General features: G+C 43.2%; 1 protein-coding gene across 4 annotated transcripts in view; it reads left to right on the top strand.

The window, feature by feature from the left end:
• Ammecr1l (AMMECR1 like) overlaps nucleotides 1–23,447 on the top strand; it is a 33,555-nt gene that overhangs the window by 3,710 nt on the left and 6,398 nt on the right. For 3 of the 4 annotated variants that reach the window (XM_045149633.1, XM_045149630.1, XM_045149631.1), the window contains exons 3-6: nucleotides 8,373–8,817; nucleotides 15,712–15,822; nucleotides 16,117–16,231; nucleotides 17,497–17,587. In XM_045149633.1, the coding sequence (XP_045005568.1) occupies nucleotides 8,411–8,817; nucleotides 15,712–15,822; nucleotides 16,117–16,231; nucleotides 17,497–17,587 (724 nt within the window). In that variant the 5' untranslated portion in view covers nucleotides 8,373–8,410. Of the gene's footprint in view, nucleotides 1–7,486; nucleotides 7,540–8,372; nucleotides 8,818–15,711; nucleotides 15,823–16,116; nucleotides 16,232–17,496; nucleotides 17,588–23,447 lie in introns of those variants that run through there. The other variant, XM_045149632.1, reaches the window with a different exon arrangement.

Raw genomic sequence — 23,447 nt, 5'->3', positions numbered from 1 at the left:
GTTAACTTCAGGGATTTGTTTGTTTGTTTGTTGTTTTGGTTTCTTTGAGGCAGGGTCTCACTGTAGCCTAGGATGACCTGGAATTGACTACGTAGTTTCAGGGTGGTCTGGAACTCACGGTGATCCTCCTACCTCTACATCTGGCTTCAAGTGTCTGTCTTAATCACTGCATGTTTATCTTCTGAGGCAGGGGCCTGTCTCCTAACTGAACCTAGAGCTGGCCAGCGCACTTAACGAGGTAGCTACTTACCTTGCCCCAGGGATCCTGTCTCTACCTCTCGGGTGCTGTAGGTGAGCCACCGTGCCACAGGCCCCTGAGCCGTTACCTGGGAGCTGGGGATCCAAACCCAGCTCCTCACACTTGCTTGGCAGTAAAGTTACTTGCCTACATGTAAATCTGTATTCTGTGGGACGACTATTCATGTATGTTTATATTAGTTTCATCTTTTGGGGTGGGAGTTGAATTGAGACAGGGTGTCTTGTATTCCATGCTGGCCTCAAACTCAACTGTGTAGATAATCATACCCTTGAACTCCTGATCCCTCTGCCTCTACTTCTCAAGAGCTGTGATTATAGACGTGAGCTACCACGTGACAGTTTCAAAAATATAGAAATCATTATTTGGAATAGTTACCAGAATGTTTGTGGGTTTTTCATCTGACTATTTCCTGGAATAGTTTCATAAGTAGGCCAGAATTACAGCTCAGGTGCCATTTCAGTACCCATAACATAATTATTAAATTGAATTTCAACTGATTGTCATGAAGGAAACAACAGCCTGTTCCTTCTGTGGAAGACTTGACTTGAACCCACCTCTGGACAGTGACCACAGAACAGCATGCAGAGACCCTGGTTCCTCTGCCTTCTCCCACCTCCCAGAGCTTTATGAGCTCATGTCCTCCAAAAAGCTATTTTAAGCTTGTCTTCAAAAGGTGAATCTAATTTTTTTCTGCTTCTAGATCTTTCTAGACGTTTTAAATATTATTACCATTCAAAATGCAATGTTTGGCCAGATTGGTACTCCATGTAGATAAAGGCATCCACAATAAATGGTCATTTAGCAAGTGTAGATTTTTTTTTTTTGTTTAAGTGTATAGGTGCATAGTCAAATGCAGATCGTAGTAGAACAGAACTCTTACAAGATTCAGTACAGTATTCTTTCTGCTATATGAGAGTGGATGGAAATCGTGTGATTTGTTGGATGTCATTGTGTTTTGTTTGTTCTGTTTTGTTTTTTTACAAGATAGTGTCTCACTGTAGCCCAGTCTAACATGGAACTCACTCTGCATATCCCTGAGGCCTAGAACTTCTGGTGAACCTCCTACCTCAGCCTCCTGAGTACTGGGATTAAAGGCATGCTCCACCAAGCCTGGCAAGAATACTTTTTTTTTTTCTTTGAAAGAGAGAGAAAGAAAGAATTGGTGTGCTAGGGCCTCCAGCCACTGCAATTAAACTCCAGAGTCATGCGTCACCTTGTGCATCTGGCGTACTTAGGATCTGGGGAGTCAAACATGTATCTTAGGCTTTGCAGGCAAGTATCTTAACCACTAAGCCATCTCTCCAGCCCAAGATTGCCCCCCCTCACCGCCCCATGTGTGTGTGTGTGTGTGTGTGGTTTTTTGAAGTAGAGTCTACACTACACCAGGCTAGAATGCTTTTTAAAAAAATATTTTATTTTGCTGAAGAGATGGCTTAGCAGTTAAGGCCCTTGCCTGTGAAGCCTAAGGACCCAGGTTCAATTCTCCAGGTCCCCCGTAAGCCAGATGCACAAGTTGGTACATGTGTCTGGGTTTGTTTACAGTGGCTGGAGGGCCTGGCATGCCACCACGCCTGGTTTAAGAATGCCTTTTTAATACTGTACTGAGGGATTTCAAAATGTAGCTCAGTTGTTAGAGTGCTTGCCTAACATGCATCAAACATGTGAGTTTGATCCCCAGTACTGTATAACCCACTGTATTGACATGTGCCTATTATCTCAGTACTCTAGAGTTGGAAGCAGGAGGATCACAAGTTCAAGGTCATCCTTGGCTACATAACTAGCTTGTTTGAGACCATCCTGAGTTACATGAGATCCTATTTGAAGGGGGGGGGAAAAGGTACATGAGAATAGTTTTATTGTTTGCATTTTGTGTTTTTGAGGTATGGTCTTCACTGTAGCCTAAACTGACCTGTAAATCACTATGTAGTCTCAGGCTGGCCTCATTCTCACAGCAATCCTCCTTCCTACCTCTGCCTCCAGAAGTTGTTGGGATTAAAGGTGTGTGCCACCATGCCTGCCAAAGTCATTGCTTTTCAAAGGGAAAACATCAAGGTCATTGGGATAATAAACCCATGTTGAATAATGTTCTTGTGCAATACAAGGTAGCTGTTAATAGAATTGTATTATGAAGCATTTGTTTTTCTGGAAAACTGTAAGAACACAGAGCTATGTTATTTTTATAACCAATTCTACTTTTTATTTATTTATTTGAGAGTGAAAGAGAAAGAAGCAGAGAGAGAGATACAGAGGGAGAGCATGTGCATGCATGCCAGGGCCTCCAGCCACAGCAAACAAACTCCAGATGTATGCTCCACCTTGTGCATCTGGCTTACGTGGGTGCTATGGAATCGAACCTGGGTCCATCGCAGGTTTTGAAGTGCTTTAGCCATTAAGCTATCTGTCCAGACCCTCCAATTCTACTTTTATTAGCAGTAAGTGGTAGTGTTAGAACTAGCAGGCACATTATTAAAATAGTAGTTTTCTGCCAAAGGATGGTTAGGTGTTTTTTTTTTTTTTTGTTTGTTTTGTTTTTTGTTTTTTCATGCCTGTCTGAATGCTCAGAAACAGCTCTCTGTGGTGGCAGGTTCACAGAGATGTTACAGTTTGTCTGAGTTTGTGCTCAGCCTTTGCATATTAGAATTGGGATTTGAGCCAGAGTTTGTGGTTAGATTGTTATTTCAAAGCCTAAGCTCTGTCCTCTGGAATTTGGAGCTGCTCTGAGCAGACATCAGTTGGTTTTGTTTGTGTGTTTTCGAGGTAGGGTCTCGTTCTAGCCCGGCTGACCCGGAGCTCCCTCTGCAGTCTCTGCCAGGCTGGCTTGAAACTTGTGGTGGTCCTCCTACCTCTGCCTCCCGGGCGCTGGGGTCAAAGTGCGTGCCACCACACCTGGCTTCATTTTGGGCTTAGTAGGCTTGGAGAAAGGAACTCAGAAACAGGAAGGTCCTCCTTTTGCCTAGCCACGTCAGTTAGGCTGTCCTCATATTCATATACTGGCCTTGATACCTTCTTAAAGAAACATTAGCAATTTATGAGAAGTGATTTCTGCCAATCCCTGAAGACATAATTTGCTACCCAGGCAAATAAACACTCCAATATGTCACTCTTGAAATGTCTTACTCAAAAAATAAAATTTTTTTTTTTTTTTTTTTTTTTTTTAGGTCTTTTGAGGTAGGGTCTCACTCTAGCCCAGGCTGACCTGGAATTCACCATGGAGCCTCAGGGTGGCCTTGAACTCACGTCAATCCTCCTGCCTCTGCCTCCCGGGTGCTGGGATTAAAGGCATGCACCACCACTCCTGGCTCTAAAAATGCTTTTAAAAAAATATTGATTTATTTGAGAGGGAGAAAGATGGAGTGAGAGAGATAGAAAGAGAAAGAGAATGGGCATGCCAGGGCTTCCAGCCACTGTAAATGAACTCCAGATGTATGCTTCCCCTTGTGCATCTGGCTTGCATGGATCCTGGAGAGTCGAACTGGGATCCTTTGGCTTTGCAGGCAAATGCCGTAACCACTAAGTCATCTCTCCAGCCCTAAAAATGCTTTTCAAGTGCAGTTTAGATTGTATCATCTACCCAAGGGAAGCCCTGAGCCCTAATGTTGATGGCTCCTGTGATCAGGCCTGGGGCTGAATAGTCACTGGTGTATCTTAGCAAAAAGTACAGCTTCCAGCATAAATTGTAACAATAAGTGAATTTATGTAATAGTGGACCAATGTTGAGACTAAAGTATCCAAATGGGCTTTTTTTTTTTTAAATTTTGCTTGAGGTATGGTCCCACTCTAGTCCAGGGTGACTCACTCTGTAGTCCTAGGCTGGCCTAAAACTCATAGCTCAGAGTGATCCTCCCACCTCAACCTTCCAAGTGCTGGGATTAAAGGTGTGTGCCACCATGCCTGGATTTTTTTTTTTTTTTTTTTTTCGAGGTAGGGTCTCACTCTAGCCCAGACTGACCTGGAATTCACTATGGAGTCTCAAGGTGGCCTCAAACTCACAGCGATCCTCCTACCTGTGCCTTCCAAGTGCTGGGATTAAAGGCGTGCACCACCACGCCCGGCTATGCCTGGATTTCTTTTCTGTTTTTGTTTTTTTTTTTGAGACAAGGTTTCATTTACTCTTCCCATACAGAACTTGAACTCATGAGTGGTCCTCTTTCCTCAGCTTCTGAATGCTGGGGTTATAAGTGTGAATTACCATACCTGGCCATATTGTGTAATTATTGTACCATTGCATGGGCTGATTGGGGTCAACATTGTAGGTAAGAATAGGTGCTTACAAGTACCTACCAAATCTGGAAATATAATTCATTCATCCTCAGATTCTGAGACGCTCCAGTCAGTTCACCATATAGCCAAGGAGCAACAGACTAGACATTTTTCAGGCAAACTAAAATGACTAAGGAAGGATTAGTGGTGATAGCAGTTTCGTTGTGCATACCCCGTGTAAACAGAGCACCATATTGGGTTTTGTATAAAACAAAACATAGTGAGGACCCAGCCTCTCAGATCCAGTCATGCTGAGGGCTGTTGTCTATGTTAAACACCCAGTAGAGCACTGCTCAGTTTCTCCGGAGAACCTGCAGAGGGGTCACCAAGTTGGGCCTTTGCTTTGGACTCTATTTATAGAACCCAGAACCCCTTATGTTAACACACATGGTAACAAGGAAAGCATGACCTTTAGGACAGGAATGCTAAGGAAGAGAGAATGACCAGTAACTGAATACCGGGCATAAGCCTGGCTTTAACTCTTGCAAATAAGAGGTCTTCATAGGTGAAACAATGGTTCCTACTATCCCCGGTTTTTAAAAAAATATTTTATTTTTATTTATTTATTTGACAGAGAAAGGAGGAGAGAGAAAGAGAAAGAGAATTGGTATTCCAGGGTCTCCAGCCACTACAAACTAACTCTATATACGTGCACCCCCTTGTGCATCTGGCTAACCTGGTCCTGGGGAGTCAAACTTGCTGGGTCTTTTGGCTTTTGGCTTTGCAGGCAAACGCCTTAATCACTAAACCACCCATCCAGCCCTCCCCCAGCTTTTTGTTGTCTCCATGTCGTAGATTTCAGCATTAAGTACCATGTTCTCATTCATTGTTCCAAAGTTGACAGTGCTGGGGGCTGGAGAGATGGATCAGCAGTTAAGTGCTTCCTGCACAAGCATGAGGGCCTAAGGGGGCCAGAAACCACCCAGATTGGTATTTCCAGAACCCTTGTTGCATGCATCTGTAACCCCCGTTTGTTGGGGAGCAGAGACTGGAGAATCATTGGGCTTCATGAACAAGCTCTAGAATCAGTACGAATCACAAGGAAAAAACAGGTGATGAGCGATGGAAGGGAAACCTGATGTTCTCCTTTGGCTCCCACAGGCCAGCCCACTTGCAAGAGGTGGGCACTCAGGGTACTGTATCAGCATATACACCTGCACTTACCCCTGCACACGTGTACTACACACAGGACATGGCACCAGACATGCGCCTGCACCTGCCCCTCCCCCACATGCTACACATACACTGCACACGTGCACCAGCAACTCACTGCTAAGCCATCTCTCCAGCATTTTTCAATTTTTTTATTAATAAATTTTGTGACTATAAAAAATATCCCATGGAAATACCTTCCCTCCCCCCACTTTCCCTTTTAAAACTCCATTCTGCATCATCTCCCCTCCCCATCTCAATCAGTCTCTCTTTTATTTTGATGTAATTATCTTTTTTCCTATTATGATTGTCTTGTGCAGGTAGTGTCAGGCACGTGAGGTCATGGATATTCAGCCCATTTTGTGTCTGGGGGAGCATGTTGTAAGGAGTCCTACCCTTCCTTTGGCTCTTACGTTCTTTCCGCCACCTCTTGTGCAGTAGTCCCTGAGCCTTGGAAGGTGTGATAGAGATAATGCAGTACTGAGCACTCCTGTCACTTCTTTCCAGCACCATGATGCCTTCTGAGTCATCTCAACGTCACTCCCATCTGAAAAGAGAAGATTTTCTACCAAAAGTGAGAGTAGCATTAATATAGGGTATGAACATTAAGAAAAGAAGTAAAAGTATCACCATGAGTTCGAGGCCACCCTCAGACTACATAGTGAATTCCAGGTCAGCTTGAGCTAGAGTGAGACCCTGCCTTGGAAGCCCCCCCCTTCAAAAAAAAAAAGAGAAATAGATACAGAGAGAATGGGGTGTCAGGGTCTCTAGTCACTGCAAATGAACTCCAGACATATGTGCCACCGTGTGCATCTGGCTTACATGGGTACTGGGGAATCAAACCTATGTGCTTAAGCTTTTCAGGCAAATGCCTTAAGCACTAAGCTATCTGTCCAGCCCTTACTTGTTTTGTTTTCTGAGGTGAGGTCTCATTCTAGGCCAGGCTGACCTGGAACTCACTCTATAGTCCCAAATTGGCCTTTACGTCTCCCTCCCAAGTGCTGGGATTAAAGGCGTGTACAACGACCCTGGCCTTTGTTTTTCTTAGGCAGGGTCTTACTGTGTTGTACTGGCTGGGTAGACATTTCTAGTGAAGGTCTTCTCCCTTTGTAGCAGTGTACAGAAGACAGTAGTTGTGTACTCAGAAATATTCGAAGCCTCCGTAATGTTACTGTGCCATGTGTTTATAAGCCTTTCGTAAAAGTTTCATCTTGCTCAGATTTACTCTGGATGTGATCAACATATATGAGGAACATAAGTAATATTTATATATTTTTAATCTCTTATTCAACTTAAACTAATAAATTATGCAAAAATAGTGATATTGCAAATAGGTGTGCAACTATCTGATGAACTTAAAATGTCTGTCATAGTATTTGTAGCCAGAACACTGTATAGAGCAGTGCTTCAAAGGCAGTTATGGTTGCGGTGCCCTGCTACTTGGGAATATCACTTGAACTGAGGAGTTTAGGGTCAACCTGGACAACTTAGTGAAAAGTTATCTTAAGAAAAATAGTTATACAACTATGCATGCACACCTTTAACCCCAGCACTCAGAAGGCAGAGGCAGAAGGATCCCTGTGAATTCAAGGCCAGTCTAGGACTACAGAGTGAATTTCTGGTCAGCTTCTAGGGTTTCACTCTAGAAACCTCGGGGAAAAAAAGTTACATGCTTCATGTTCAAATCACAGAGAAAAATTTAGATAAGATAAAATAAACATAATTTTTGTAATATTTTTATTTATTTATTTCAGAGAGAGAATGAGTGCACCAGGGCCTCCAGCCACTGGAAACGAACTCCAGATGCATGCACCACCTGGGCTTATGTGGGTCCTAGGGAATCGAACCTGGGTCCTTTGGCTTTGCAGGCAAGCGCCATAACCACTAAGCCATTTCTCCAACCCAAATAAACATGATTTTAAAAATATTTATTTACTTAGAGAGAGAGAGAGAGAGAATAGTCACACCAGGACCTCTAGCCACTGCAAACGAACTCCAGACACATGCACTACCTTGTGCATCTGGCTTTTTATGGGTATTGGGGATTCAAACCTGGATCCTTAGGCTTCTCTAGGCAAGTGCCTTAACCACTAAGCCATCTCTCCAGCAAGTTTGAAACTTATTTTTGTTTATTTATTTATTTTTATGTTGAGAGAGATTGATGCACTAGGGCCTCCAGCCATTGCAGTTGAACTCCAGACACATGCACCACCTTGTGCATCTGGCATTATGAAATCTGGGGAGTTAAACATGGGTCCATAGGCTTCACAGGCAAGCACCTTAACCACTAAGCCATCTCTACAGCCCTTGAAACTTTTAGAAAAGGCAATTAAAGCCACCTGAGTCTTGACAGATCAAGGGCGGTCTTCCAGTGAGTCATAACATCTTAACATGCTCTTGTCCCTGGCTCTGTCTTTTTCTGCCTTGGGGTGTTCTAAGGTAGAGAAGCTGCTGCTTGTCTGCTCTCTCCATGGTGGCTATAATCTTGAGGAAACCCTTTAGTAAAAGATTAGGGTCTCTGGTCAAGAACTCCACATCTCTTCCTGTCTCCCTGGTCTGTGATCTTCTCTACTCTAACCATGCAGTGTGGAGATTCAGGTAGCATTCTTACTCTTAACCTGGTCCATGCAGACACTTTGTCTGATTTCTGTTCCCTCTTTAACTATTCAAATCAGAGCCTAACTATTCTCTTTTGGGTTAGGGTTCTGCAACATTCCAGACCACAAGCACCATATCAGGATGGGAAAAAGACGTTGTGTTCCTCCACTCGAGCCCAAGTTGGCAGCCGGCTGTTGTGGGGTCAAGAAGCCCAAATTATCTGGAAGTGGAACTCACAGTCACGGGAACCAGTCCACAACTGTCCCCGGCTCTAGTTCAGGACCGCTTCCAAACCACCAGCATGTGGACAGCAACAGTGGACGGGAGAATGTATCGGACTTAACTCTGGGACCTGGAAACTCTCCCATCACACGAATGAATCCTGCGTCTGGCGCGCTGAGCCCTCTCCCCCGGCCCAACGGAACTGCCAACACCACTAAGAATTTAGTGGTGACTGCGGAGATGTGCTGCTACTGCTTTGACGTGCTCTACTGTCACCTCTATGGCTTCCCACAGCCACGACTTCCTAGATTCACCAATGACCCCTAGTGAGTAACGGGTGTCGGGACCGTGTGGAGGGCATGATGCCATTTTTCTGAGGTCCTTCTCTAGTGAGGCAAGGTCTAGTTTTTGTTAGGTTGGGTCTCACTCAAGTTCAGGCTGACCTGGAACTCATTCTGTAGCCCCAACCTGCCCTTGAACTCAATGATCTTCCTACATCTCCCTCCTGAGTGCTAGGATTGAAGATGTGCACATCTGGCCAAGGTCTATTCTTGTAAACTGTTAGCATCATTGAAGCAGGATAATGGAAAGAGAATGTTTGAGAAATGCTTGACCTATTTGGAATATTTGAGTATGGTGGCATATGCCTATATTCCCAGTACTTGGGAACCTGTGGCAGGAGGATTACTGTTTTAGGACAGTCTGTGCTATAAACCAAGTACCAGTCCAGCCTAGAGTATACAGCAAGACCATGTGTCCAAAAACACAACAAAATACTTGGGAGATGGATACAGACACATCCCTGGAGCTTGACCATCCAGTTTTGCCTGCTTAGCAAGTTCCAAGCCAGTGAGAGACCCTCTCTCACATGATGTGGCGCAACACCCAGTCCTCTCCCCTGGCCTCCACACAGTGACAACATGCACTAGATCCAGTCAGGAATGTGCTGTCAGGGTTGGTAGAAGCATAGGCTTCCATACGTCTTAGTCATAACACTTTTTTTGTTTTTGAGATTCTAGCCCAAGCTGACCTAGAATTCAATATGTAGTCTCAGGCCTCGAACTCATAGCAATCTTTCTACCTCTGCATTCCAAGTGCCAAAAAGTAGGAACCACCACGCCTGGCAATATTCTGATTTTTTTTTTTTTTTCTTCCCCAAGGTAGGGTATCACACTAGCTCAGGCTGACCTGGAATTTACCATGTAGTCTCAGGGTGGCCTTGAACTCAGTGATCCTTCTACCTTCGCCTCGCAAGTGGTAGAATTAAAGGTGTGTATCACATGCCCAGCTCTCTATATTTTTAATTTTTTTTTTAATTTTTTTTTGTCTATTTTTTATTCATTTATTTGAGAGCGACAGACACAGAGAGAAAGACAGATAGAGGGAGAGAGAGAGAATGGGCGCGCCAGGGCTTCCAGCCTCTGCAAACGAACTCCAGACACATGCGCCCCCTTGTGCATCTGGCTAACGTGGGACCTGGGGAACCGAGCCTCGAACCGGGGTCCTTAGGCTTCACAGGCAAGCGCTTAACCACTAAGCCATCTCTCCAGCCCTATATTTTGAATTTTGATTAACCCTCCTCCCACCCCTCTCTTATGTAATCGCCCATCACTTCACTTAGGCCATTGCACCCCCAGTAATCTGTTCATCTGTTTATATATATATATATATATAATACCATCACCATCCCCTTAAATGCTCTCTCCCTTATAGCCCTTTTCTAGCTTACTGGCCTCTGCTACCAATTATTATTCCAACTCATATACAAGTCAAAGCATTTGTAGCTAGCATCCATATTCGCAGAGAGAACATGCAGTGCTTGACTTTCTGGGCCTGGGTTACCTCCTTTAATATAATCCTTTCCGGATCCATCCATTTCCCTACAAGTTTCATTTATCCTTACTGTTGAATAGAGATCCATTTCATAAATGTACCACATCTTTTTTAATATTTATTTTTATTTTTATTTATTTATTTATTTGAGAGAGGGAAAGAGGCAGGGAGAGGGAGAGAGAGAATGGGCATGCCATGACTTCCAGCCACTACAAACAAATTCCAGATGCATGCACCACCTTGTGCATCCATCTTACATGGGTACTGAAGGATTGAACCGAGATCCTTTGGCTTTGCAGGTAGGCACCTTAACAACTAAGCCATCTCTTCAGCCCCATATACCACATCTTTATTATCCATTAGTTGAGCTGGTTCCATTTCTTAGCTAATATGAATAGAGCAGCAATAAACATGGTTGAGCAACTATCTCTAAGGTAATGAAGTGAGTCCTTAGAATAGATGCCTAGGGGTGGTACAGCTGGGTCATATCTTAAATCTATTTTTAGCTGTCTCAGGAACCTCCACACTGATTTCCACAGTGGCTGTACCTGATTACATGCCCACCAACAGTGTAGAAGGGTTCTTCTTTTCAGCATCCTCCCCAACATGTATTGTCATTTGTTTTTCTGATGGTAGCCATTCTGACAGGAGTGACATGGAATCTCAGAATAGTTTCAGTTTGCATTTCCCTGATGGCTAAGGTTGTAGAACATTTTTTAGATGCTTATATGCCCTTTGTATTTCTTTTTTTTCAAGGTAGGGTCTCACTCTAGCCTAGGCTGACCTGGAATTCACTGTGTAGTCTCAGGGTAGCCTTAAATTCATAGTGATCCTCCTACCTCTGCCTCCCAAGTACTGGGATTAAAGGCATGTGCCACCACGTCCGGCTCCATAGTCCATTTTTTAAAAGAAATATTATATTTTATTTATTTATTTATATGACACAGAGAGAGAGAATGAGAATGGGCTCACCAGGGCCTCCAACCACTGCAGACAAACTCCAGATGTGTGTGCCCCATGTGCATCTGGCTGATGGGGGTTCTGGGGAATGGGTCCTGGGTCCTTTGGCTTTTCAGGCAAATGATTTAACTGCTAAGCCATCCCTCCAGTCCTCATAATCCATTTTTTAAGTGGATTTTTTGATTTGTTCTTATTTAGATTTCTGGGTTCTTTAATCCTAAATATTAATTCTCTTTCATATGTATGACTAGCAAAGATTTTCTGCCATTCTGTAGGTTGTATCTTTACTCTATTCAAAGTATCCTTTGCTGTACAAAAGCTTTTTAATTTCATGAGGTCCCAGTGGTTGATTAGTGGTTTTATTTCCTGAGCAACTGGGGTTATAGTCAGAAAGTTGTTGCCTATGTCAGTATGTTGAAGTTTTTTCCCCCTTTTTTCCTCTGGCAATTTCAGAGTTTCGGTTTGACATTAAGAACTTTGATCCATTTGGACTTGATTCTTGTGTATAGAGACTGAAGAGGATCTATTTTCATCGTTCTACATATAGATACCCAGTTTTCCTAGCACCGTTTGTTGAAGAGGCTGTCTTTTCACCAATTAATATTTTTGACGTTTTTGTTGAAAATCAGATGGTTATAGATGCCTGGGTTTACATCTGTGTCCTCCATTCTGTTCCATTGGTTTACATGTCTTTCTTTGTGCCAGTAACATGCTGTTTTTGTTACTATGGTTCTATAATACAGCTTAAAATCAGATATGGTGTTAACACCAGACTTTTTTGTTGCTTTTATATTTTGGCTATTAGAGGTTTTTTTATGCTTCCAAATGAATTTTAGGATTGTTTTTCTATTTCTGTGAAGAATGCCATTGGAATTTTGATGGGGATTGCATTAAATGTATAGATAGCCTTTGGTAAGATTGACATTTTTATAGTATTAATTCTTTCAATCCAAGAACTTGGTATGTCTTTCCATGTCCTATCGTCTTCTGTTAACTTTTTTTTTTTTTTTTTTTTTTTCCTGAGGTAGGGTTTCACTCTAGCCCAGGCTGACCTGGAATTCACTCTGTAGTCTCAGGGTGACCTTGAGCTCACAGTGATCCTCCTACTTCTGCCTCCCGAGTGCTGGGATTAAAGGCGTGCGCCACCACTCCCGGCCTGTTAACTTTTTTGTTGTTATTGTTTTTTCAAGGTAGCATATCACTCTAGCCCAAGTTGACCTGGAATTCACTATGTAGTCTTAGGCCTTGAACTCATGGCATTCCTACCTCTACCTAACAAGTGCTGGGATTAAAGGCATGCACCCCCATGCCCAGTTTTGTTAAATTTTTTAATTGACAACTTCCATAATTATAGGCAATAAATCGTGAAAATTCCCTCCCTTTCACTTTCCCCATCGCAACTCCACTCTCCATCATATTCCCTCCCCCTCTCAATTAGTCTCTTATTTTGATGTCATCATCTTTTCCTCCTATTATGATGGTCTTGTGTAGGTAGTGCCTGGTCATGGATATCCAGGCCATTTTGTGTCTGGAAGAGTGCATTGTAAGGACTCCTATCCTTCCTTTGGCTCTTACATTCTTTCTGCCACCTCTTCCACAGTGGACCCTGAGCCTTGGAGGGTGTGATAGACATGTTTCAGTGCTGAGCACTCCTCTGTCACTTCTCAGTGCTATGGTGCCTTTTGGTACATCCCCAGAGGTCACTGCCATCTGAAAAGAGCTTTTCTAACCAAAAGTGAGAGTAGCATTAATACAAGGTTGAACATTAAGAGAAATGCTTACAGGGTACTTTGGTGAACATAACGTATGCATTTAGCTAGACAAGAGCAGGCATTACACCCCTAGGGCTCATGACCACTTCCGTCATAGGCTTTTGACTATGTTTTCAGTACCTGGCATGTATTCCCTCCCATGGAGTGGGCCTCCAGTCCAATTAGAGAACAGTTGGTTTCCTCCATAACCGACATGCCACTGTCACACCTGTTGGCTCATTTGGCCTGACCGGCCAAGCTTAAGGCTTATAGTGTCTACTGTTTTCACTGTGATGACTTCTCTCCCCATAGGGCTGCATGCAGTACAGCTTTTTCCATCTGTCAGCTGGTCCACAGGAAGGAGGTTTTCAGCTTGGAGCTGATGCTTTTAACTAGGGTCTTCCCTATGTTCATTGGCAATCCTATGATAATCCCAGATAGTCACTCGGATCCGCTAAGAAAGTCAGAAGGCATAAATAAATAAAAATAAATAATAATAATAATAATTAAGAAAGTCAGAAGGAGAACCAGGCATAGTGGCTCATACCCGAAATCTCAGAACTTTGGAGCTGGGGTGGCTTGAAGATCACAAGTTGATGTCAGCCTGGGTTAGAGTTGAGACCCTGTCTCAGCTAAAAGGAAAGGTCGGTTTCAGTGTTTGTATTTCAAAGACTTGTTCATCCTGAGGTGTTCTGAAGGCCTCGGTTCTGCTGCTCAGTAATACTGACAAAGCGTAAGGCAAAGGGAAAAAGTGCATGCCAGTGATCCCTTCCTTGTAGTTGAAAGCAGTGCTGAGCTGGCTTTGAAGCACTGTTGCTTATGGTTTTTGTTTGTGGGGACTGTTCAGTAGTGGGCATTGCTATGCAGTCAGCCTTTCCTCACTGGTGATGCTCAGTCAAGAGCTCTTGTAGAACTCTGAGCAAAGAGTTGGGGAGTAAATGTCCTTGCCCTTGGGAGACTTTACTGAATTGGCCAACCATGCACACACACATAGAGTTTAATCATAGTTAATAATTGTATGTTGTAAAAGGGAAGGTACTCCTGAGGGAGACACACACACACACACACAGAATCAAGTAAGGAAATGTGGACAAAAATACACTGACTTTTTTTTTTTTTTTTTTTTTTGAGGCAGTATCTCATTTTCGCCCAGGCCAACCTGTAACTCACTTTGTAACTCAGGCTGGCAGTGAACTCATACCAATCCTCCTATCTGAGCCTCCTAAATGCTGGGACTGAAGGTGTGAGCCACTGTGCCTGGCTAAAAATGTGCTGACTTTTTAGGGAAGTCTTACATGCATGGGGTGCTGTGATTGGAAACCTTCCAACTCTTCAGGTGGAGATTCTGAACCTCAATAAGATGAATTCAAGGGCTTTTGTATCCGGGGCTTTATACTTGTGAGTAGTAGAGGTTTTGCATTTTTTGACTGTGTTTGGGATCGTAGCTTTGGTTAGCTGTGTGCACATGTGTTACTGGAAGGATATATTGGTTAAGTGGGCGATCTGCTGGAAGCCTTTGTAATAATGATCAAAGAGGTAAGTAACTGAACTATTAGAATTGCCTTTGAGAAGTGATTTGACTGAAGAGGTAAGGACATTAGGAATGTAGGAGGATGTCAGGAAGAGTGGACTAACGGGTAACAAAATCTGTTGCAGTCAGTCAGTCTTGTCGATCTGAAGCGTGGAATTGGCCTAGGAACAGAAATGACAACTTCTGCTAATATAAAGCTTTCTTGAGAAAATTTCTTTTCTGAAAACATATGAGCAGGGAATATTTGTAGTTTGTCAATGGTGGTTATGATTATGGGAATAAGCAGAGAATGCTTGCAGATGAGGATAGGAGGTGAGGGGGCACAACCCAGGCGTGTCATCCTGAATGATGGAGTTGAGCAATGTTTGTATTTGTTAAAATAGCAGAAATGGGCAGAGAATATGGAGAATTGGAGAAAAAGTTTGGCTGGTATATTGGCAGACCTCTGTAGTCCTAGCATTTGGACTTGGAAGGTGTAGGCAGGTGGATCAGGAGTTCAAGGTCATTTGGCTACACAATATGTTCAAAGACTAGCCTAAGCCACCTGAGACCCTGTCTCAAAAAACCAAAGGGGGCTAGGTGTGGTGGTGTATAACTTTGATCCCAGGTCTTGGAAGGCAGAAGTAGGAGGGTTGCTTTGAGTTTGAGGCCAGCCTGACACTATGTAGTGAATTCCACTTCAGCATGGTGGTTTACCCTTTAATCCCAGCACTTGGGAAGCTGAGGTGTAGGAGGATAATGGCCTGGAGTTCAAGACCAGCAAGTGGAGGGGAATGATAGAAAAGATGAGGTGGATGTAGAGGTGCACACATATGTCATCCTGGCACTCGGGGCCAGAGCCAGAAGGATCTCCAGTTCCAGGACAGCCTGGGCTATGTAGAGAAAGAAAAGTGGAAGAGGAAAATGCAGCCCATAAATGTGGAGCCTGAGAGAATTACAACTGTTAAGGTGGATTGTAGAGAAGGTTGCACAAAACCAGTTTCCCATGTTTGCTGTGTTCTCAGCCAGGGCTGAATAACTTCCAAAAAGACAGAGTTCTTCAGAATGCTGGCAATTCAGAAAACCCTTTTGGACATAACAAATAAACAGGAATGTTATCCATGATTAATCTGGGGCTGGAAAATATTTTGTCTTCCTTTTTTCAGTCCGCTCTTTGTGACCTGGAAGACAGGGCGGGACAAGCGGCTTCGTGGCTGCATTGGGACCTTCTCAGCCATGAATCTTCATTCAGGACTCAGGGAATACACGTTAACCAGGTAATGACACAAACATCAAGAATGGTACAGAAATTAGCTGGAATTGGAAACACCTGCCTGGCTTCTTCTAAGTGATTGATACATTTTGAGCAGTCCTTTGTAATCAGGATATGTCAGGACTTTAATTTGGTGAGTTACCCATCAGTTCCTACAGACCATTAATATTAATAATGATGGATGGCCGATTCTGTCTTAAGTGTCTTAGGGACTCAGCTATGTGGGTTCTCTGACACATGATGTCATTCAGCACCTAACTCCAGAGCAGGCTCACTTATGTTTTGTGTCCCCCTCTAGTGCACTTAAGGACAGCCGATTTCCCCCCCTGACCCGAGAGGAGCTGCCTAAACTTTTCTGCTCTGTCTCCCTCCTTACTAACTTTGAAGATGCCAGTGATTACCTGGACTGGGAGGTGAGAACAGCCGCATTTGGAACTCTGCATCTCTCGTTGCATTTGGGTTCGGGTTAGTACATGGTAATGTATCTCCTTCATTGAGAGAGGGTCTAAGATTGTGAAAGCTGAATTTGGATCTACTTGTGGACAACATAGCAACAGAAAAGGTGCTGCTGTTTGAGGAGGGTTAAGAAATGTAAATGTACAAGCTTTCTGCTCTCACTTCTTCCCAGTCCATTCTGTTCTAGATCAGATGATATCTATCTGAGCTTTTTCCTATGACTACTTTAACAGAAAACATTCTAGAGCCGGGTATGGTGGTGCACGCCTTTAATCCCAGTACTTGGGAGGCAGAGGTATAGGAGGATCGCCGTGAGTTCGAGGCCACCCTGAGACTCCATAGTGAATTCCAGGTCAGCCTGGGCTAGAGTGAGACCCTACCTCCAAAAACAAAAACAAAAAAAGAAAAGAAAAAACATTCCAAGTCCCTGTTGGCAAGCCCTAGTAGAAATGTTTTTAGTAGGACACATAATCCTCACACTTGGGAGGCAGAGGCAAGAGGCTTGCAAATTCCAAGCCAGGCTGAGTTACCAAGTAAGGCCCTGTTTCAAGGAAAATACAAAACAAAACAAAAATCAAAGAATCAGATTGAACTCAGAATTTTTTTTTTTTTTTTTTTTTCGAGGTAGGGTCTCACTGTAGCCCGGCTGACCTGGAATTCACTATGGAGTCTCAGGGCCTCGAACTCACGGCGATCCTCCTACCTCTGCCTCCGGAGTGCTGGGATTAAAGGCATGCGCCACCATGCCTGGCTCAGAATTATTTTTGACACAGTCATCTGTAGTGTAATAGGTGAAAGATAAACTTTTAAATGTATTATTATTATTTGGGTTTTCTAGATAAGTTCTGTAGCCATTCTGATCTGGAATTCACTATCTAGTCTCAGGGTAGCCTTGAATTCATAGCGATCCTCCTACCTCTGTCTCTTGAGTGCTGGGGTTAAAGGCATCTGCCACCACATCTGGCAAAAGATAAAATAGCTTTGGGTGAGCTAGTTAAAGAATTTATTTCCACAACCTTTAAGTTCTAAGAGAGGTAGCTACATATACTTTTAGCCTTACCCTAAAACTGGACTTTCTTTGGCCTCTCTACCTGAGAGTTAGTCATGTGAAATAAATTTTCCTTTCTCAGACTTGGTCCAATCAGCAGACAGTGTCAGTTTATATATGGGTGACTTCATTGGAATAAGTAAATCACATTTACTTGGTTGTATTTTTCTGTAGGTAGGGGTCCATGGGATTCGGATTGAATTCATCAATGAAAAAGGTGTCAAACGTACAGCCACATATTTACCTGAGGTTGCTAAGGAGCAAGGTGAGTTGGACAAATGGACACTTAGAGCTGTACTATGTAGCCAGCGAGTCAAAGTGCAGGAGACTGAAGTGTTCAGCCCAGCTGTCAAGTTCCTATGGGACTAAAGCAAACTCTCAGAAGATGTAGTAGCTGGGGAAGGAAAGGGGAGATAGCTTACTTTCCTGCTTTCTTCTAACACTCCTTTGTCCCTTAAATTGCAGTGGTAATTACAGGAAATTTCTGTAGCCAACTCCACCATACTGTAGAGCTTATTCTTGCCAGGTGTATTGGCACCTGTCCTACTTTCTTCCCTTCCCTGTTTCCATTCTTTCTTCCTTTCTAAAAAAATTATTGTTATATTTTTTATTATTTATTTCAGAGAGAGAAGGAAAGAGAAATATTTATCTAAAAGCTGGGTGTGGTGTTTCATGCCTTTAATCTCAGCAGTCAGGAGGCAGAAGTAGGAGGAACACCATGAGTTCAAGAACACCTTGAGACTACATAGTGAATTCCAGGTCAGCCTGGACTAGAGCACAACATAACTTAAAAAAAAAAAAAAAAAAAAAAAAACATAAATAGGGCTGGAGAGATGATTTACTGGTTAAGGCACTTGTCTACAAAGCCAAAGGACCAAGATTCAGTTCCCCAGGACCCACATAAGCCAGATGTACAAGGTGACACATGCATCTGGAATTCATGTGTAGTGGCTGGAGGCCCAGGCGTACCCATCCCCCCCCCGTTTCTCAAATGAATAATAAAATTTAATTTATAAAATAACTGTGCGTGGTGGCGCATGCCTTTAATCCCAGCATTCGGGAGGCAGAGGTAGGAGGATTGCCATGGGTTTGAGGCCACCCTGAGATACATAGTGAATTCTTAGTCAGCCTGTGCTAGAGGGAGACCCTACCTCAAAAAAATTTTTTAAAAATATATGTATATATGCACATATGTATATATAAAATATATAGTACATTTATATATTTATTTTATTTTTACATATTTAATATATGTTATATATAAATATGTAATATATTTAAAAAAGGAAGAAAGAATGGAAACAGGGAAGGGAAGAAAGTAGGACAGGTGCCACTACACCTAGCAAGAATTAGCTGTACAGTATGGTGGAGTTGGCTGCAGAAATTTCCTGTGATTACCACTGTAATTTAAGGGGCATTGGAGTGTTAGAAGAATTTATATATATATTTATATATATGTTGTGTGTACATATATAGGTATAGATACAGATTTTATGAGAGAGTTAGCGCACCAGGACTTCTGGCCACTGCAGGTGAACTCCAGATGTGTGCACTGCCTTGTGTCGCCTTGTGCGTCTGGCTTACATGGGATCTGGAGAGTCAAACATGGGTTTTCTAGCTTTGCAGACAAGTGCCTTACCCATCTAAGCCAATTCTCTAGCCATATATATATGTACTTACAAATTCTGCTGATCTGGGCTCAATTCCCTAGTACCCACATAAGCCAGATGTACAAAGTGGCACATATATCTGGAGTTCATGTGTATTGCAGGCTCTAATGTGTCCATACTCTCTCTCTGAAAAAATGTGTGTGTGTATGTTAAACATATATATGTATTTATGTATATATAAAATGAAACAATTATATATACATTTGTGTGTAAAAATGCATTATGGGTCTAGAGACATGGCTTAGTGGTTAAGGTGCTTGCCTGCAATGCTAAAGGACCCAGTTTCAGTTCCCCAGTACCCACATAAGCCAGATGCACAAGGTGGCCCATACGTCTGGATTTTGTTTGCAGTGGCTAAAAGCCCTGGCATGCCCATTCTGTCTTTCTCCATTTCTCTCTCTCTCTGTCTCTGTCTCTGTCTCTCTATGTGCTTCTTTTTTTTCTCAAATAAATAAGAAAACAAGTGAAATATTGAAAAAAAAAATCCCAGCCCTCAGAAAATTGAGGTAGTAGGATCCCTGAGTTTGACCATAGCCTGGGCTATAGAGTAAGTACCTGGTTGTCCTGGGCTATAAATGAGGCCCTAACCAGGCATGGTAGCACATGTCTTTAATCCCAGCACTTGGATGGCAAAGGTAGGAGGGTTGTGGTGAGTTTGAGGCCACACTGAGACTACATAGTGAATTCTAGGTTATCCTAGGCTAGAGTGGATCCCTACCTGGAGAAACAAAACGAAACAAAACTTTTTTTTTTTTTGTTTTAATGTCAGGTTGAGGAAATGGCTTAGCCATTAAAAAGGTGTTTCCTTACAAAGCCTGCAGGCCTGGGTTCAATTCCCCTATTCCCTTGTAAAAGCCAGACACAAAGCAATGCATATGTCTGGTGTTCATTTACAACAGCAAGACTGACACACCCATATGTACATGCAGTGCATGCAACCAATACAGTTTTTTCAATGTAAATTCTCACTCTAGCCCAGGCGGTCGTCGAACTCCCTTTGTAGTCCCAGGCTGTCAGCATCCTCCTCCTAAGTGCTGGAATTAGAGGTGTGCACCACCATGTCCAGCTGGTGAAATTTTTTAAAGTGTTTCATGCTTTGACGGTACATGCTAGTAATCCTACTCTTGTGAGGCTGACATGGAAGGATTGCCTTCAATGCAGCATGGGCTACATAACTAAACTCTGCCTCAAAGAAAAAGTGAGACTGCGCTGGAGAAATGGTTCAGTGGTTAAGGCACTTGCCTGCAAAGCCTAAGTACCCATGTAAAGCCAGATGGATTTCGTTTGCAGTGGTTAGAGGCTCTGGTATGGCACATTTTCTCTCTATCTGCCTCTATCTTTCTCTTTCTCTCAAATTAAATAAATAAATAATTTTTTGATTGTGTGTGTGTTTTTTGTTGTTGTTGTTTAGTTTAGTTTAGTTTTTTTGAGGTAGGGTTTCACTCTAGCTCAGGCTGACCTGGAATTCACTATGAAGTCTCAGGGTGACCTCAAATTTATGGCGGTCCTCCTACCTCTGGGATTAAATTGTTTTTGTTTTTCAAAGTAGGGTCTTGTTGTAGCCTAGGCTGACCTAGAATTCACTAGCATGCTTTGAATCCCAGCATTGGGGAGGCAGACATAGGAATATCACCATGAGTTCCAGGTCAGCCTGGACTAGAGCAAACCCTACCTTGATAAAAACAAAATGAGGAAAAGGTAAGAAATAAATCTGACTGTGAGAAGCCGGGTGTGGTGGTGCATGCCTTTAATTCCAGTACTGGGGAGTCAAAGGTAGGAGGACCACTGTGAGTTTGAGGCCACAAAAAGTCTAGCTGTGGCCACGTACCCTATAGTACCAATCTTAATGGAGCAGAGACTGGAAAATAGCTAGGATTTACTTGTCAACCACACTGACTGGAAAAAATGGCAATCCCAGGTCCAGTAAGGGACCCTATCTCAAAGAAATAAAACAGAGGAGCAATAGGAGATACTCCATTCTTTTCTGGCCTCCTTATATGAGTACACAGACCATGTGCATTTTATAGTCATGTGTGTGCTCCAAAAAAATAAACAGGTATTCGAGGCTAGCCAGAGACTACACAGTGAAATCCATGCCAGCCTGGACTTGAGCAAGACCCTAAATCATATATATATAGTGTGTGTGTGTGTGTGTGTGTGTGTGTGTGTGTGTGTGTGTGTGTGTATGGATGGATGGATGGATGGATGGATGGGGAGATGGCTTAGAGGTTAAGGCACTTACCTGCAAAGCCAGAGGACCCAGGTTTAATTACCCAGTACCCACGTAAATCCAGATAAGATGCATAAGGTGGCACATGTGTCTGGTGTTCATTTGCAGTGACTAGACTCCCTAGAGTGTCTCATTCTCTCTCTCTCTCAAGTAAATGAAATATTAAAAAAATAGAAATAGGTGGGCATGGTGATACATGCCTTTAATTCCAGCATACAGGAGGCAGAGGTAGGAGGATCGCTGGGAGTCTGAAGCTTGCCTAGGACTACAGAGTGAGTTCCAGGTCAGCCTGGGCTAGTTAGAGTCCCTACCTCGAAAAAAAAAAAACAACAACAAAACCAAAACAAAATTTAAATATAAGATAGTGGGCTAGAGAGATGGCTGAATGGTTAAGGCATATTCCTATAAAGCTGAAGGACCCAGGTTCGATTCCCCTGTACCCATATAAGCCATATGCACAAGGTAGTGCATGTGTCTGGAGTTTGTTTGCAGTGGCTACAGGCCCTGGTGCACCCATTCTATATCTGCCCCCCCCTTACCTCCTTTTTCTCTCTCAAATAAATAAAATACTAAAAAGTTTTTTTTAAAAAAAGGACTGGAGAGATGGCTTACTGGTTGGGGTGCTTGCCTATTAAGCCTGTGTTTGACTCAGATCCCATGTAAGCCAGATGTACATGGTGATGCAAGCACCCAAGGTCATATGTGCACACAGGGTGGCACATGCTAATTTTTTATCTCTCACTCACATGTGCTCACTCTCGCTCTTTCACATTAAAAAAAATAATAGGCCAGTCTGTCGGGCTTGCCTCAAAAAATAAATAAATAAAATAAATGTAAGATACTGGTTCTGGGAAGATGGCTCAGCAGTTAAAGACACTTACCTGAAAAGCATGCTAGTCCCAGTTCAGTTCCCAAGCAATCCATGTTTGTTTGTTTGTTTTTTTCCCCAAAGGTAGGGTCTCATCTCTAGCCCAGGCTGACCTGGAATTCACTATGTAGTCTTAGGGTAGCCTTGAACTTGCAGTAATCCTCCTACTTCTGCCTCCCGAGTGCTGGAATTAAAGATGTACGCCACCACACTCAGCTCTAAGTAGTCCATGTAAGCTGAGTGCAAAAAGGTGGTGCAAGCATCTAGCCTTTGGTTGCAGCCATCAGGGGCCTTGGTGCACACATTCACACACATATCTACAGGTTAAATAAAATGTAAGGTAGACTCAACAATACAGGTGTGAACAGCTTTTTCATTGTCCCTAAGGGAACAGTTTCCTTCCTGTAAAGACCCAGGTTCAGTTCTCCAGGACCCATCCAAGCCAGGTACACAAGGGACACATACATCTAGTGTTCCTTTGCAGTAGCTGAAGGCCCTGTCATGCCCATCGTCTGCCCTTGTCTGTGCCCCCCCCCATCAAATAAATAACTAAAATAAAAAAAAAAAAAGATTAGTTCCAGCACCCAGGAGGCAGAGGTAGGAAGATTGACATGAGTTTGAGGCCAGCCTGACACTACATTGTGAATTCCAGGTCAGCCTGGACTGGGGTAAGACCCTATCTTGAAAAACCAAAAGGAAAGAGAGAGAGAGAAAAGGGCCAGAGAGATGGCTTAGTGGTTAAGGCACTTGCCTGTGAAGCCTAAGAACCCATGTTCAATTCCCCAGGTTCGCTGAAAGGCAGATGCATAAAGTAGCACAAGCACAAGGTCACACGTGCGCACAGGGCGGCACACACATCACATCTGGAATTTGATTTACAGTGGCTGGCAGGCCCCAGCACATCAGTGCGTGTGCTGTCTCTCAAAAGAATTTTTGGGAGGCTGGAGAGATGGCTTAGCAGTGAAGCCTAAAGACCCTGGTTCGAGGCTCAATTCCCCAGAACCCACGTTAGCCAGATGCACAAGGGGGCGTACACATCTGGAGTTCATTTGCAGTGGCTGGAGGCCCTGGTGTGCCCATTCTCTCCCTCTCCCCCTCTCTCTCTCTCTTTCTCTCTCTCTCTCCCCCTCAAATAACTAAATGAAATAAAATAAGAATTTTTAAACTATTTAAAGAAAAAGAAAATAGCTACTTGGGCTGGAAGGATGCTTAGCAGTTAAGGCACTTGCCTGTGAAGCCTAAGGACCCAAGTTAGATTCTCCAGATCCCACAGAAGCCAGATGTTCCAGTCTGGAGTTCATTTGTAGTAGCTAGAGGCCCCTGGAGTGCCCATTTTCTTTCTTTCTTCTCCCTGTCT

This window comes from Jaculus jaculus, chromosome 5, assembly GCF_020740685.1.
Source record: "Jaculus jaculus isolate mJacJac1 chromosome 5, mJacJac1.mat.Y.cur, whole genome shotgun sequence".
Lineage (NCBI taxonomy): Eukaryota > Metazoa > Chordata > Mammalia > Rodentia > Dipodidae > Jaculus > Jaculus jaculus.
Note: the sequence above shows the minus strand (reverse complement) of the source record. Positions and strands in the feature narration are given on the sequence as shown.